Genomic DNA, 17,755 nt, shown 5'->3' on the forward strand with positions numbered 1-17,755 from the left:
ATTCTCTTTGCTTATTTTTCTTTATAATCAGAGTTAAGTTGTCGTCAGTTTAAAACAATTGGTTATAGTATTTGCAAACCTCATGGTAACCACAAAATAAAAACTATAATAGATACAAAAAAATCTGAAAAGCCAAGAAATTAAAATCTACTACAAGAGAAAGTCACTTTTACACAAAGGAAGACAGAAAGGAAGGGAGGACCAACAATACAATCCCAGAAAAAAAGTAACAAAATGGCAGTAGTGAGTCCTTACCTATTACTAATAACACTAAATGTAACTGGACTGAATTCTCAAATAAAAAAAAAGTAGCTGAATAGAAAAAAAATAAGACCTAATCATATACTGCCTACAAGAAACTCATTTCATCTATAAAGACACCCAAAGACTGAAAATATAGGAAATATTTTCAATATTTCCATGCAAACCAAAACCCCAAAAGAGCAAGCGTAGCTGTACTTACACCAGATAAAATAGATTTCAAGACAAAAATTGTAAAGAGAGTCAAAAATGTTATTATATAATGATAAAGGGGTCAATCCCACAAAAGGATATAAGAATTATAAATATATATGTACTCAATGCTGGAACATCCACATATATAAAGCAAATATTAAAACTAAAGATAAAGTTAGACACCAATAAAATAATAGCTGAGAACTTCAACACCCCTCTTTCAGAACTGGACAGATAATCTACATAGAATATCAACAAAGAAACATTAGATTCAATTTGTACTATAGACTATATTGACCTAATAAACATTTACAGAGTATTTCATCCAACAGGTGAAAAATACACGTTCTTCTTCTCAGTATATGAAACGGTCTCAAGGACAGAACATATATTAGGCCATAAAACAAGTCCCCAAAATTCAAACAAACTGAAATTATATAAAGTATCTTTTCTGACTACAAAGGAATAAAACTAAAATTCAGTAACAAGAGGAACTTGAAACAACACAAACATAAGGAAATTAAACAATATGCTCCTGAATGACCATTGAGTCAATTAACCAATTTAGAAGGAAATTTAAATATTTGTTAAATAAAAATAGAAACAATGTATCACAACCTACAGATACAGCAAAAGCAGCACTAAAAGTGAAGTTTATAGTAATAGACACCTCCATCAAAAAGTAGAAAAACTTCAAATAAACAACCTAAGGATATTTCTTAAACAACTGGAAAAGCAAGAGAAAACCAAACTTAACATTAGTATAAGACATAATAAAGAGCAGAGCAGAAATAAATAAAATTCAGACTAAAAAATACAAAAGATAAATGAAAAGAAGTTGTTTTTTTAAGACAAACAAAATCAACAAACCTTTAGCCAATCTAAAAAAAAACACGGAAGACTCAGGTAAATAAAATGAGATGAAGAAGGAGATATTACAACTGAAACCACAAAAATTCAAAATATCATTAGAAACTATTATGAAAAACAATATGCCAATAAATTAGAAAATCTAGAAGAAATGAATAAATTCCTAGAAACATCCGACCTACCAAGATTTAACCATGAAGAAATACAAAACTTGAACAGACCAATAACAAATAAAGAGATAGAAGCGGCAATAAAAAATCTCCCATCAAAGAAAAGACTGGGACTTGATGGCTTCATTGCTGGATTCTATTGAACATTTGAAGAAGAACTAATACCAATCCTACTCTAACTATTCCAAAAAATTGTGAAAGGAATACTTCCAAACTTATTCAGTATCACCCTGATACCAAAACCAGACAAAGACACAGCAAAATAAGGAATGCTATACGCCAACATCTCTGATGAACACAGATGCAAAAATCCTCAACAAAATATTAGGAAACTCAATTCAACAACATATTAAAGAGATCATTCTTCATGATCAAGTGGGATTCATCCCAGGGATGCATGGATGGTTCAATACATGAAAATCAATAAATGTGATATATCAACAGAACAAAAGACAAAAACCATATGATAATTTCAATTGATGCTGAAAAAGCATTTGATAAAATTCAACATCCCTTTTTGATAAAAACTCTAAAGAAAACCTGGGTATAAGAGAAACATATCTCAACACAGTAAAAGCAATGTATGACAAACCCACAGCTAATATCATACTGAATGGGGAAAAACTGAAAGCCTTTCTGCTAATATCTGGACCAAGACAAGGATACCTACTTTCACCACTATTATTCAACACAGTGTAAGGAGTCCTAGCCAAAATAGTTAGACAAGAGAAGGAAATAAAGGGCACCCAAATTGGAAAGGAAGAAGCCAAATTATCCTTGTTCGCAGATGACATGATCTTATATTTAGAAAAACCTAAAGATTCAATCAAAAAAACTATTAGATTGGATAAATTAAGTAAAGTTGCCACATACAAGATCACCAAACAAACAAAAATCAGTATTATTTCTATATGCCAACTGAACAATCTGGGAAAAAAAAAACAAAAAAAAACCAAGAACTTTACAATAGCTACAAATAAAACAAAATACTCAGGAACAAACAACCAAAGAAGTAAAAGAACCCTAAAAGAAAACTATTAAACTTTGATGAAAGAAATTGCAGATGACACAAAACAATGGAAAGATATTCCATGTTCATGAATCGGAAGAATTAATATTGTTAAAGTATCCATAGTACCCAAAGCAATCAAATCTATAGATTAAATGCAATCAAAATACCAATGACATTCTTTACAGAAATAGAAAAAAATCCTAAAATTTAAAGGGAACCAAAAAAGACACAGGATAAAGCAATCCTGAGCAAAGAGAACAAAGCTAGAGGCATCATATTAACTGACTTCAAATTACACTACAAACTTACAGTAAACAAAATAGAATGGTACTGGCATAAAAACAGACACATAGATGAATTGAACAGACAGAGAACCCAGAAATAAATCAATGCATTTACAGTCAATGCATTTTCAACCCCTATTTCTCGCCATAAACCCAAATCAAATCAAAATGTATCAAAGACTAAATCTAAGACCTGAAACTATGAAACTACTAGAAGAAAACGTCGGGGAAACACTCCAGACATTTGTATGGGTAAAGATTTCTTGAGGAGGACTTCAAAAGTACAGACAACCAAAGCAAAAATGTACATATGGGATCATATCAAGCTAAAAAGCTTCTGGACAGCAAAGGAAACAATAAGTAAATGAAAAAACTCACAGAATGGAAGAAAATATTTGTAAACTACCCACTGGACAAGGGATTAATAACCAGAATTGGAATATATAAAGAGCTAAAACGACTCAAGAGGAAGAAAAAGAACAAATAATGGGCAAAATATCTGAATAGTCATTTCTCAAAAGAAGACATACAAATGGACAATAGGTATATGAAAAAATGCTCAAATGATTTGTGGGTTCCCCATTCGTGGGTTCAACCAATTGCAGATTGAAAATATTTTTAAAACAATAAAAATAATCAAAATCAGATTATTTAAAGTATGTGGGAAGATGTACATAGGTTATATATAAATACTATGTCATTTTATATAAGGGACTTGAACATCTGTGTATTTAGAGGTCTGACTGTGTATCACAGTTATCTCCTAATAATCTTGGTTTCAGTTTCTTCCCATCCTAACAGATCATACACACAAAAAGATATTGACAGAAGCTTAACAAAAGGAAGGAAAAAAAAAAAACACCCATAGGGAAAATTACAGCATCATCAGCTCCCTCGAAGAAAAATAATTAACAATGAAATAATGAAACTCATTTTTGAAAATACCTAAGTTTTTTTCGGAGTTGTTCGATCATCACACTTTGTTCAGTTACTGTTTTCAGAAACTGTTGGTTAGTCTGCCACAAGAAAAATAAAAGTATCAGTATTAGAATATTTAATAACCGTATCTTTAAAGATGACACATCAGACATACAAGTAGAAAAAAAATTTAGTGAGATTTATGATAATGATTAGAGTTTTTGAGGGTAAAATGTAACGTTGGCCTTCTTTCCTTGCCTTTACTACCTCATTGGATACCTGTTTCACTTGAAACTACCTACACATGCATTCCTGTCTTATGGCTTTCTTTGGCTATCTGAATCTCTTTTGCTCATCTATCCAACTGTGCATAAATCTGTAAGTGTTACAGAAATAATGTTCCACCCTGTTCTGAGCAGCCTGACATGTCTGAAGGGAACTGGCACATAAAAAACCCAAACTCCCTTCTTGCATGGGTGAAGTAACTCTGAGGCTTGTGTTCTACACTGTCTTTCAGAATTCATTAAGTTTTAGATACTCACAGTGTTAACTTCCTTAATTTTAAAAAGCCTTTTATTGGCTGTCTTCTCTTCTCTTTGGTACCACTTCCCCACCTTCTTACTGGTGCTCCCTGGTATTACTTACTAAATAAATGACATGTTTTGGAACTTTTTCCTGAAGGTCGGCTTCTGGAGAAATCCATAGTAAAATATGAAGTAGTCTTCTAAATGTAGAACTACTTTTTTTTTTTTTGCATAAGAAAATTTATTACTACAGTGTTTGCACCATTAAAATTTATGATCTTGGTCTTTCCTTCTTGCCTTTGTACAGGGCCAGAAGAGACACACTGGCTACTTTGACAACCTTAAAGCGGACTCCAGGAATATCACCAACAGCATGACCTTTGCGACCAAATCCAGCAACCAGAACTTCATCGTTTTCCTCAATAAAGTTCAAGCAACCGTCGTTGGGTACAAAGGCTGTGATTTTCTTGCCATTCTTGATCAGCTGGACCCTGACACACTTCCTAATGGCAGAATTTGGCTGTTTGGCTTCAACTCCTACTTTTTCCAGGACGATTCCTTTTGCATGAGAAGCACCTCCAAAAGGGTTGGCCTTCAGGGCTATGCCCAAATGGGCTTTCTTGTACTGTTTATCATGCCACTTCTGGTCTCGTTGGTGACTGCGGAGCTTCCTAGCAGTACGAAGTCCAGGACACTTGCCCATCCTGTCGGCGCCACGGGCCTGAGCGAAAGAGAGAAGCAGCCAGAACTACTTTTCTTAAGGGAATTGATTTTCTTCCATAACTGCTGGTTTTATCCATGATGATACAAATTCCTTATCCCTTTTCTTTATATATTATGGTTTCTCCTGATTGATCTTAATAATTTTGATTTAATCCTGTCCCAACATATCATGCTTACATTTCTCCAACTAAAGTCCCTGAGATAGCTTTCATTGTGCTTCTCTCATGCTCTATTTGAGCTCATTGACTTCATATTTTTAACATACTATTGTATTTTCCTCTGCCCAGGATGTCCTCATTCTGTCTGCATTCATTCCTCAATACCATGTGTGTTTTACTCATTCTCAGGTAGAATTTACCGTTTCCTTTCTGCATTTTGATAAAACTTAATACCTATCTTTTCAATGCACATTATATTTAAATATTAAAGTGTAGGTATTCCTGATTAAAATATGAGCCTTTTTAAAGGATCAGCTTTTCCCAGAACTCCCAGTGCCTGGCACATGATTGAGTACATCACAGGCACAACTAGTGTTTTATTATATATACTGTCTTGGCACTAGCGTAATTAATGCTTGTGTTTTTGACCATTTGGGAACACCTCAAAGATAGATTACATAGAGCACTTAACAGAAGAATAAGCTAAAATTCTGCATTTTAAGAATCTAGTGCTGGAAACCCAGGTGCTTAACTTGCTAGCAAGCCTAGTAAGAGCTCCACAACTGCATCTGAATATGGAATAGTTGTTCTATATTTATGATCATAAAGAAAATTATGTACTATATTAATATTTTAGAATTAAGAGACTCAAGAAGGTGTAGGGAAGCATCCTTTTCAACCATCATCTATTTAGCACCTTTTTCACTGATTATTTCATATGTCAGCCTGTTTTACCAAGGAGACACAGATTTTATGGTTGATGCATTTCTGCAACTTAGAGAACCTATACTTTCATGCAAGATAGTTAGTATGCAATTAAATATTTTTGAGTAAATTGTAGAGATGAGCAAATATTAAAAAACATTTCAGTAAAGCAAACCTATGGGAAATGTGAAATTATAATATATCTACAGCATAATAAATAGAAATATGTACTTTTATGTACCATTCATGTCAGAGCATATCTGTTACATATTACTAATTTGCATTGGTAAAGACAGATATTTATTTGTATCAATTTGTAGTAAGAATACTTACATGAGTTATACACTTCTAAAACATGTTTAAGCGTACAATACGTAATTGTTGACTACAGGTACAATATTGCACAGTTCTCTAGAGGTTATTCATCTTGTTTGACTGAAACTTCACGTGTGTTGATTAGTACGTCCCTATTTCTTCTCCCCATAGGCCCTGGTAGTCACCATTCCAATCTCTGTTTCTATAAATCTGTCTACTATAGATACTTCCATATAAGTAAAATCATACAGCGTTTGTCTTTCTGTGACTGGCTTATTTCATTTAATGCTCTCAAAGTTTATTCATGTTATCACATATTGCATAATTTCCTTCTTTTTAAAGGCTGAATAGCATTCCACTGTCCGTTAATACATTTTAATCCACTCCTCTTTGATGGACATTTAGGTTGTTTTCATATCTTGGCTAATGTGAACATGCTGCAATAAGCACAGGAGCGCTAGCATCTCTTCAAGATCTTAATTTCAATACTTTGGGATAAATATTCAGAAAAGGGATTTCTGGATCATATGGTAGTTATATTTTTTTTTTTTGAGGAAACTCTATACTGTGTTCCACGGCAGATGCACCGTTTTGCAATCCCACCAAAAATGTTCAAGGTTTCCAATTTTTCCACATCCTCTTCAACACGTGTTGTCTTTTTTGTTTGTTTTGATAATAATCCCTCTGACATGTGTGAGGTGATACCTCATTGTAGTTTTAGTATTTATGTTTCCCTAATGTTTAGTGACATCAAGCATTGGGCACTTCTTCACATACCTGCTGCCTTGGAAAAATATCTACTTAAGTACTTAGCTCATTTAAAAATCAAGTTATTAGGTTTTTTGTGTGTCTTTTTTTTTTTTACTACTGAGTTATAGAAATTCCTTAAATACTTTGGAGATTATTCCCTTATTGGACATATGGTCTGCAAATATTTTGTCCCATTCCATTGGCTGCCTTTTCACTCTGCTGATTTCGTTTGCTGTGCAAAAACTTTTTGGTTTGATGTAGTCCCACTTGATTACTTTTTTCTTGCTGTCTGTACTTTTGGTGTCGTATCCTTGAAATCATTGCCACGACCGATGCCATGGAGCTTTTCCCCTAGGTTTTCTTCTATGAACTTTATAGGTAAAAGGTGTTAGATTTAAGTCTTTAATCCATTTTGGGTTGATATTGGTGTGTTGTGTAAGATAAGGGTCTAAAATCATGTTGTGAATATGAATATCTAGACTTCCCAACACTATTTTAAATTCAGTTATTGTGTTCTTTAGATCCATGATTTTTGTGCTACTTTTTAATATTTTTTCTCTGTTGCAATTCTCACTTTGTTCATGCATTGTTCTTTTAACTGTGGTGAGCATCTTCAAGAGAATTATTTTTAATTCCCTATCAGGTAATTCACAACTTCTTTTCATTAGGATTGGTTTCTGGAGATTTATCTTATTTCTTTGTATGGAATATCTTTAGCTGGTTCTTCATTTTTCCTTGACTTTGTGCTTATGTCCATGCATTAGAGAAAGTGGGCACCTCTCCCAGTCTTCACGGATTAGCCTCATACAAGAGAAGACCCCCACCAATCAGTTGGCCAGAGATTCAGCAGGCCTCTACAAACTCTTTCCCTCCCCAGGGAGATGCTGGCAGCTGCTTGCTCTGTGATGAGCTGGGGGGTAGGGAACTATAGCATGTATCAGCCCAATCTGCTATTTCTGTTCTTTCCTATGTGGCTAGACTGTGCTTCGTGAGACAGATGCTATTTCTCTGGGCTGCCCCAGAGAAGCTGCAGTGCTGGATCAACTTCTGCCCTCCCTAGGGGGAAGCTGAGAACTGAATTTTCATCTACTTACGCTGTGCTGAGAAGAACACAGGACCAATGCCATCTATCAGTCCAAACCAATGCCTCCATTTTCCCTTGGTTGGTCAAACTATGCTGGATCTGTGAGCTCCAAGACTGGCAAGATAGAGGCTAGTATTCTGGGGACCACCCTCAGAAAATTTGGGGCGATGAATGCACATACCTAATCCCTTCCCTCCCCTGGGTGAAGCTGGGAGCTAAGGGGTCTCTTTTTGATCACATGGCACAGCACTGGGGACAGGGTGTCTAGCAAGAGAGGGTCTCAAATCTCGCTGCTAGCTTTGGTGAGTCTGGTTTTCCAATCCCCTAGGAGGTGAGAACATTTCCATTAGTTTCTGGTTGGTCGCAGAGGAAATTTGTCCATGAATTGTTGCTGAATTTGTGTATATGTGGGGAGAAGGAGTGTCCAGGGTGTCCTACTCTGCCATGTTAGTCAAATTACATTGAAAGATAGTTTATTTACTCACTGCGTACTCATCAATTTATTCTACGTCTATAAGAATCTATTCATTTAATGAGTTTATGCATGTAGTCAGAAAATTTTTTGTTGGAAACTGCTTGATTTTTAAAGGGAACTTTTCTTCAAGTTTGATCTGGACTCAAACTTGCCCCTATAACTATGCTCTGAATGCTCTTTGAGATGTACAAGATCTTATCACTTTGCTTGTCCCCTTTATACTTATCAGTCTTCTTTGCTATTCATTATATACATTAAGAAAAACTTAAATTTTAAAATTTCTTTCAATCACTTACTTTTATCTTAACCACCTATATAGTCTTTTCTATATTTTTATAAAACTCTCTTTTATCCATCATGCCATTTCTTTATCAGTTTTCTTGTATCCAGTTTATTCTTAGCTTCAACCTGGAACCAAGACTACTTCTGCCTTAGAAATTTTTAACATATTCCCTTGGAATATATAACATCCTTTTCCCATGACTTTCTTTCATCAAAATCATAATAAAATAGGGGCTCTGCGGTATGACATATCAAAGAACGATATAATTCCAATTCTAGGAGACATATTAAAGAAGTAATGAATAATTATGATGCTAGGTTAAAGCACTAATTCCATGTAGAAATATATTAAATTTAAAAATGCCTTTCTTAATTACAGAAATCAGTAACCATTTTGTTCTGGAGTACTAGTATTTTAAAACTCTAGGAAGTATAATATATTATCAAAAACTGTATGTGATTAGACATTTCAAATGTTAAACAGAATAGGTACAGATTGGTTTAATAATTTTTTACACAGTTAAAAAAGAAAAATTTTTAAAGTAGAATAAAATTGGATACTTACTTTTGATGGCACAAATCCACTGTTATACAAAGACATTTTTATTAGGTACTAACAAGAATTAGCAGAGTAACTAAGCAAGAATGAAGAAGGGAAAGAGAGAGGAATTACCTGAAGTGTCATAATTCTATTACTCAACAATGAGGTAAAAATAACATTCCAAGAAAGTAAACAAAAGTGAGAGAATAAGAAGGTAAAGAACAGAATTGAGAAGACTAATTCTATTTATTTTAGGAAGAACTTATAGGGAAATTTAGGAGTATCATACCAATACATGGTCCTTAGTTTCCCAAAATTTTTTTAGGAAATGGGCTATTTATTAAACAATTACACTATTCTTATTAAATACCTGGCAGTATGTCAGATGAAACTGAAAAAATTAAGCATGTGCTCTACTCTTGAGGAGCTCACTGTCTAGATTAGTCTAAGGAGACCTTACTAAGAATCCTAAGAGGATTTCCAGATTAAGATATATTTCAGAGAGATGTTAGATATCTAAAAGGTACTGTAAACTATGTCATGCTATTGAATAAGAAAGCAAAAGCAAAAGAAAAAAGAGTACTACCTATCTAATTTCATGCAGCATGCTTTCTTGTTGTTGATTTATATCAACATAAATAAATATGATTATTTATAGGGACAATTTCTAGTTTATGTAAGTAAGTATACTTACCACTTCCATGTTCTCATTAGTAACATGAAGTTGCTGGGTCAGTTGTTGAAAATCAAAAAGCTGATCCTACAGTGGGAAGGTAAGGGGAGTATATAAATAGCATTTTGTTGTTTATAACCCATATTTAAAATTAAACTAAAATCAAGTCTAAAATCATTATGCTTAAGTTTACATAAAATTGGTAGTGTTTCTTCTTACTACTGTGTGAATTAGTAGTTGAAAAACTAATAAATTTTTTAAATGATTAAAAAATTAAAGTGGCAATGCTGAAATAAATGTAGCTGTTTATGTCAAAAATTATTTCTAGAAATCAATTATTAAATATTATTTTAAAACTCGAAGAAATAGATTATAAAAAATTATAAGTGATTAGAAATTCTAAATGCTAGAGAGACCTTGTCCAATACTGGAATGTCACTTTCAAACCTACTCAAAACCTATAATACAAACCATGGCACAGGAGCCACTGCCCATCCTTTTTAAAAAAATTCTCATGCCCCACATTTTAAAAATTGTTTGATTAGCTGTTATGATTCTATTAAACATTATTTGTACAGATGACAAAAAGTTGGGAGAGGCTGTAAATATACTGAATGACAGAATTAAATAGACAACCAGGGAAAAAAGAATGAAGTGTTATTTGTAAAGTCTCGTATAAGGAGCCATCAAACTATATAGCTATAGTAAAAGAATGATATTATTCAGGTGAAAACAAAACAAAAACCCAACCTTGTGGGCTTAGTTGACTGACCTATATGAGGAAACAGCAATCAAAGAACTTAATATGAAAAAATGGTTTTTAAATCTCAGAGGTAAAAGTCCAACAAATCAGATTGATTACGCGTGAACTTTTTTTCAAGCCAGGGCATGCATAGAAAAATCATTTTGTAAACTGTAAAGCATCATGCAAGTATTTTTACAATTTCTTTAGGTAGACATTTCTAATTATAATTATAATGATAGGAATATTCATAAACCAGAATTTGAAAAGTCTGTAAATGAGAGCTGAAGAGAGGTATGAAAACCAAATTATTTAAAGAGCTGCCTCTCAAAATATATAGAAAAGAGGTCAGAATTAGAATTCCTCCACAGTGCTCAATGCACCTAGCAATAAAAGAACCAACAGAAGAATAAAAGAGGTAGATTTCCCAATGGAATGGATGGTCTTGTGAGATAATGAGTTCTTGTCAATAGACAGACGTGTAAAGCAAAAGCTAAAGCTACATGTCCACTTTGAAAGAGTGTAGAATGATTCTTGCTTTGGATAGAAAAAAGTCTTTTAATAACCATTAAGATCGCTTCCTATTGTAAAATTATATTCTGATTAACTTATGGTAGATAAAGTTGACACCTATTTTAGTAACAGGTCACATTTAAGGGTATTAACATTTTGATTTTACATAGTGTTCTCATTGTATTTGAGCAGGTTTCTTCACTGGCCATAAACTAATGAACAATTTTGTTTTGTTTTGTTTTAAAAGTCAAGTACGAAATGAAGCAAATAAAAACTTTGAGGGTTTATTTATACAAAATAATGTTAAAGCTGCTTTTTAGCACTAAATTGAGCTTTCATTGGTGACAACATTATAGAACCCAATTATCACTGTCCAGTTCTCTAATTATCTTACCTTTCAAGAGCGTAACCATCAAAGATCTACATATTATTAACATAAATAATAAAGTGATTAGAAATTCTAAATGCTATAGGGTAGAGTCTTAGGTGTTCCCCTCTAAAACGGTTTCTTCAGAGTGCAATTTCTTACCGATATACAAGAAAACAATGAAATACAAGATTACCTTCTGTTTTTGACTTTCAAATACATGAATTTGGGCCTCGGTCATATGTTCCTGGTAAAGCTTGTGTAGTCTGTCCAACTCCTGAGAAACAGTCTGCCAGAGTTCCACAGCCTGAGCTTTTTCCTATTCAAAAAATTGGATAACTCATTAAATTATCAGGAGGCTATTTATTGTATAGTACAAATGGATCCTTTTCTTTTATAGAATAAATTCTTTATAAAGTCATAAAATAAAACAACTGTGTAAAGACGGTATTATAATATTTTTGATATGAAGTTTTATTAATAATTTATTAGAAAGTAAAACTGAAGACATAAAGTGCTTTATTTTGAAATTGTGTTTTTACTCAGATTTAGCTACAATTAAAATCCTTAACAGAGATGTAGACTTAAACCATGTTCTTTGTTCCACAAGAAAGTATGAGCCCTAGAAACTGATGAAGCAGAAAACTGCCCCCTGGTAAAGCACAACATTTTTTCCTGATCATAAAAGCAATAAATTTTCATTGTGGAAAATTAGGAAAACACAGAGAAAAACAGGAGAAAATCAGAATCAGCTATTTTATCACCTGATGATAAACACTGCTAACATCTAGATATAGTCATCTTTTTAAATGTTGATGCATTCATGTTTATAAATGTGATGCTGGGAGAGAATTTTGTAATTATTTTAACAAAATTAGGGACTATATAGTGGGCTTTTTTTACTTGCCATTTTATAATGAGAAGTTTCTCAGGTCACTAACTATTGTTTGCACATAGTATTATCTAAGTGTGGTACAGAAACTCTTAGACTTTGAAAGGTCCTTGAAGTCAAATTTATCTTCAGAATAATATGTTAACATTATTTGCCTTTTTACTCTCATCGTCTCACAAATGTACAGCGGAGTTTTCTAGAGTTTATATGATGTGATGTCATCCTTGTTCTAAGGGCTAATGGACTGTGTGCTTATGCTCCTACTTTTTGTTTTAAGTCTCAGTTTTAATTTGTAATACAATAAATACTGATAGATATGTAACCCACAAAAACATAAGGCACCTTGGAGAACACTGAGGTATACCATGCATTCAGAAAATGAACAAATTGTACATTTTTACAAAGTAAGAGCGCTCATGTAACCAGCACCGAGTTCAAGAGAGAGAACATTATTACCATCACCTAGAAGCCAGATGCCCCTCTTGTGATCTCTTCCAGTTACTATACTCTTCTCCTAAACTATTTCCTCGTGTTCCTAACACAATAGATTAGTTTTGTCTAAAACTTAAAAAAAAAAAAAAAAAACAACCAAAACTGTAGGCAAATTAAAAATTTTTAAAGTGGTTTTAAAATTTGTAGATAAACACAGAATCTGGAGCCAGAAGATATGGGTGTGATCTCTAATTCCTGGCCAAATGGTCCTGGATAATTCACTTCATTTTCTTAAGACTCAACTTTTCTTTTCAGTAAAATGGTCGTAAAAATGCCTCATACCTCAAAATGTCCCACTGTTTCTCCAGACCTGTCTGATGACAAAAATCACCTAGACTAGTAGTTACACAACCCAGATTCTCCTAGAGCAGTGGTTCTTTTTTTTTGTTTTGTTTTTATTTATTATTATTATTATACTTTAAGTTCTAGGGTACATGTGCATAACATGCAGGTTTGTTACATATGTATACTTGTGCCATGTTGCTGTGCTGCACCCATCAACTCGTCAGCACCCATCAACTCGTCATTTACATCAGGTATAACTCCCAATGCAATCCCTCTCCCCTCCCCCCTCCCCATGATAGGCCCCGGTGTGTGATGTTCCCCTTTCCGAGTCCAAGTGATCTCATTGTTCAGTTCCCACCTATGAGTGAGAACATGCGGTGTTTGGTTTTCGAGCAGTGGTTCTTAAAGGACCACCGGTGGCTCAAGCCTGTAATCCCAGCAATCTGGGAGGCCGAGACGGGCGGATCATGAGGTCAGGAGATCGAGAGCAGTGGTTCTTAAAGGACTAGCACCATCAGCAACACCTCTGAACTGTTAGAGATGTAAACTATTGAGCTCTATCTCAGACTTCTCGAATCAGAAACTGGGGTGGTGGTGGGATGGGGAGGCAGAGCAGAAATCCACGTTTCAAAAAGCCCTCAAGTGATTATGATGTACACTACATAATTTTTTAAAATGGTATGCTTATTATTTGGACAAAGTACAATTTAACTGATTCCATATTTAAGATTTTTAAACTATGTCAAATGTTTCATTACAATAAATATTATAATGAACATATTTATTCAAAAATTTTTATATTCAGCTCTTTAGCACAAATTCATAAAATCTATGTGGCATCATCTAATTACTGCATCAAATAGTGCAAATATTTCTAAGGCTCTTCTTGCCAAACTGACTTCTAGAAAGATTTTTACAAATCATACTGTAACAGAAAAAATATTTTAAACTAAAAATATTAAGCTAGGTATTTAGTACTGTGCTATTGCTATTGGCTCCTAAAGCAATATATTTATATTACACGGCACCTTTTGCACATAATTTTAATTCTTATTTGTGAGTCTTGCTGTTCAGTAATGATAATAACGATATTGATAAATAAGCAAATTTATTAACTTACATATGTGCTAGACATATAAGCCTAAATTAATTTCTATTTACTTGTATGAAATCAATTATAAATCTTTCCTAGTCTGGAAAAAATGGCATGTTTTCATTATTTCTTTCTTTCACCACATTTAAAAATTCTTTCCATTCATACATTAAAAAAAAATTAGTGTTAAGTAAATGTTCCTTATCAAGCTAAAGATAGCCTTCTGATTTACCTAAAGTATCACTTTCATAATTGTAGAATTTTAAAACCAAATTTTCAGAAAATAAAACTGAATTTTCAGAAAATTATCAAATCAAAATTGTAATTTAGAATTTGTAGCCCCCATTTATAAATGAGGAAACTGAGGCATAAGAGTTTTTTCTATGATCACACAGCTGGAAAGTAGAAGAATGGGGATTTAAACCCATACAAGATATGAAACATTTGGGATATAACATTGTAAATTAAAATAAAATTCCCTTATGAATAAAATTTACAAAAAACTACACTTGAAAACAGGATATACTTAACATAGCTGCTCAAATGACCAGTGATGATGAGCTTTTTTTCATATGTTTGCTGAAAAAATGCTCATCATCACTAGCCATCAGAGAAATGCAAATCAAAATGACCATGGAATACCATCTCACGCCAGTTAGAATGGCAATCATTAAAAAGTCAGGAAACGACAGATGCTGGAGAGGATGTGGAGAAATAGGAACACTTTTACACTGTTGGTGGGAGTGTAAATTAGTTCAACCATTGTGGAAGACAGTGTGGCAATTCTTCAAGGATCTAGAATTAGAAATACCATTTGATCCAGCAATCCCATTACTAGGTATATACCCAAAGGATTATAAATCATTCTCTTATAAAGACACATGCACATGTATGTTTATTGCAGCACTATTCACAAGAGCAAAGACTTGGAATCAACCCAAATATCCATTAATGATAGACTGGATAAAGAAAATGTGGCACATACACACCATGGAATACTATGCAGCCATAAAAAAGGATGAGTTTGTGTCCTTTGTAGGGACATGGATGCAGCTGGAAACCATCATTCCCAGTAAACTAACACAGGAACAGAAAACCAAACACTGCATGTTCTCACTCATAACTGGGAGTTAAACAATGAGTACACAAGGACACAGGGAGGGGAACATCACACACCAGGGCCTGTCGTGGAGTGGGGGGCTAGGAGAGGGATAGCATTAGGAGAAATACCTAATGTAGATGATGGGTTGATGGGTGCAGCAAACCACCATGTCACATGATACCTATATAACAAACCTGCACGTTCTGCACATGTATCCTAGATCTTGAAGTATAATAAAAAAAAAAGAAAAAAAGAAAGAAAAAAATATTCCCATAAGAAAAAAAATCATGTTAAAAGCTTTATGATTTAATTAAACACATTTTTAACAATCAGTGAGGGTATCTGGCAAGTGTATTTATAACAGTGAGAGTATTTATTACAAGTTTTGCTACCTGTAACGATTCTTGTAAACTGTAGAAAATCATCATGTTACAATTTTATGATTTTGTTATCCAAAAATAATGATTAACATGAATTTTTAAAAGGTATGTTAATTCAGAATATAATTTTAAAAAATACATGTCACTCACTTCATTGGCTAGCTGCAATTGTTCTTGAAGGTTTCTGACTATTTCATCATCTGCATATGTATCAGTTCCTATCTTTGTGCCAAGGGGAAAGGCCTCCAATTGTTTTTCGACAGCAACTTTTAATTCACTGTGCAACCTTTGAAACAAACAGTTAACATGACAGTCTCAAGTCATTTTAGTAACAGTAATTACTGTTTTGCGGTCAATTAAATAAACATTTGGGTCAACAACAACTCTTTACACAAAACCATTTTTAAGTAGACTTCAAATAAAAAATTAGAAGTGTTTAATTACCATTAAATACTGTGCTATAAGAATAAAAAGATTATGTAACAATTTCAAATGCATTAAGTCAATCACGATTAATTGAAGCATGATTCAGTTTGTCCTAGAGAGGATTTAATTTTTCAAAATTTTTCAAAAATTTTTTAAAAGAGTAAAATTCAGATATCCCTTATTACATAATAAAACAAGCCATTCAGAAAAATTCTAAAATATCTATGTATATCCAGTCAATTAAATGAAAATTACATATTACATCTTGTAAAGTTATTTGCTATTTTCTTCAGAGTGTTTCACAAAACTCACTGGACTTCTTACTAATTCCAGTTAACAAGCAAAGAGAAGAAAATGGTCGCTGGCTATAAAACCAACACATCAGAAACTTTATTTTTCAGCACATCCTTATATAAGTTCAACAATAACACTGAAAGGCTTAAATTCGACTTTAATCTTAACATTAAGGTAAATTGCAGCTATTTCATGTTTTAAAACAACTACAAAAAAAAAAAAGCAAGGAAGGTACAACTTAAAGGAATGATTGTTTTAATTTAAAATAATACTTAAGAGAAAAAAAGGTACATTTTCAGAAAACACTCTTATTTAATATAACTATAAGCAGAAAATATAGCAAATACACTTCAAAGTGAAAATAACAAAATAAACTACATCCATCTACTTAAAACATTTAGAGGTGAATGAATGATTTGCTAATATTACGAATCTCCTTTGAAACAAGAAAACTTAAATCTTAATGTCAGAACATATTTATTGTAAACAAAGTTCATCAAACAATAAAACTGAGGAGGTAAACACTTTAGAAACAAAAAAATTAATTACTCTCTAAAGAAAGGACAGTGCTTGAAAATTATTCTCTAATTAAAAAACTTACAAATATTGGTTAAGACAGAAGTTTTTATTTTTAAATATCTAACGGTGTTTTTTAAAATATTTATTTTTCCTATATGAAATGTTTACCTAATAGAGAAAATGATCAATATAGAAATATAACAAGTTTTAGGAAAGATACCCCAAGTCCTATGAAAAAAACCATTATTAATTCTGTAATATATTTTCTAGCAGAATTTTTACTTTCCATTAAAAATAGACCAAAGAAGAGCAAACACATTCAAAAGCTAGCAGAAGGCAAGAAATGACTAAGATCAGAGCAGAACTGAAGGAGATAGAGACATAAAAAATCTTTCAAAAAATCAACGAATCCAGGAGCTGGTTTTTTGATAAGATCAACAAAATTGATACACCACTAGCAAGACTAATAAGGACGAAAAGAGAGAAGATTCAAATAGACACAATAAAAAATGATAAAGGGGATATCACCACTGAACACACAGAAATACAAACTACCATCAGAGAATACTATAAACACCTCTACGCAAATAAACTAGAAAACCTAGAAGAAATGGATAAATTCCTGGACACATACACTCTTCCAAGACTAAACCAGGAAGAAGTTGAATCCATGAATAGACCAATAGGCTCTGAAATTGAGGCAATAATTA

General features: G+C 32.9%; 1 protein-coding gene and 1 pseudogene across 2 annotated transcripts in view; both read right to left on the reverse strand.

Annotated features, from left to right (window-relative positions):
• Positions 1-17,755, reverse strand: part of SCLT1 (sodium channel and clathrin linker 1) — a 249,958-nt gene that overhangs the window by 99,639 nt on the left and 132,564 nt on the right. Inside the window, exons 6-9 of the mRNA XM_011996445.1 lie at positions 15,957-16,092; positions 11,759-11,881; positions 9,962-10,027; positions 3,738-3,808 (exon numbers count right to left, since the gene is read on the reverse strand). Of these exons, the coding sequence (XP_011851835.1) occupies positions 3,738-3,808; positions 9,962-10,027; positions 11,759-11,881; positions 15,957-16,092 (396 nt within the window). The remainder of the gene's footprint in view (positions 1-3,737; positions 3,809-9,961; positions 10,028-11,758; positions 11,882-15,956; positions 16,093-17,755) is intronic.
• LOC105551265 lies at positions 4,464-4,975 on the reverse strand (annotated as a pseudogene). The gene has a single exon (XR_001007845.1). The product of XR_001007845.1 is annotated as a 40S ribosomal protein S23 pseudogene (transcript).

This window comes from Mandrillus leucophaeus, unplaced genomic scaffold (genome assembly GCF_000951045.1).
Source record: "Mandrillus leucophaeus isolate KB7577 unplaced genomic scaffold, Mleu.le_1.0 Scaffold513, whole genome shotgun sequence".
NCBI lineage: Eukaryota > Metazoa > Chordata > Mammalia > Primates > Cercopithecidae > Mandrillus > Mandrillus leucophaeus.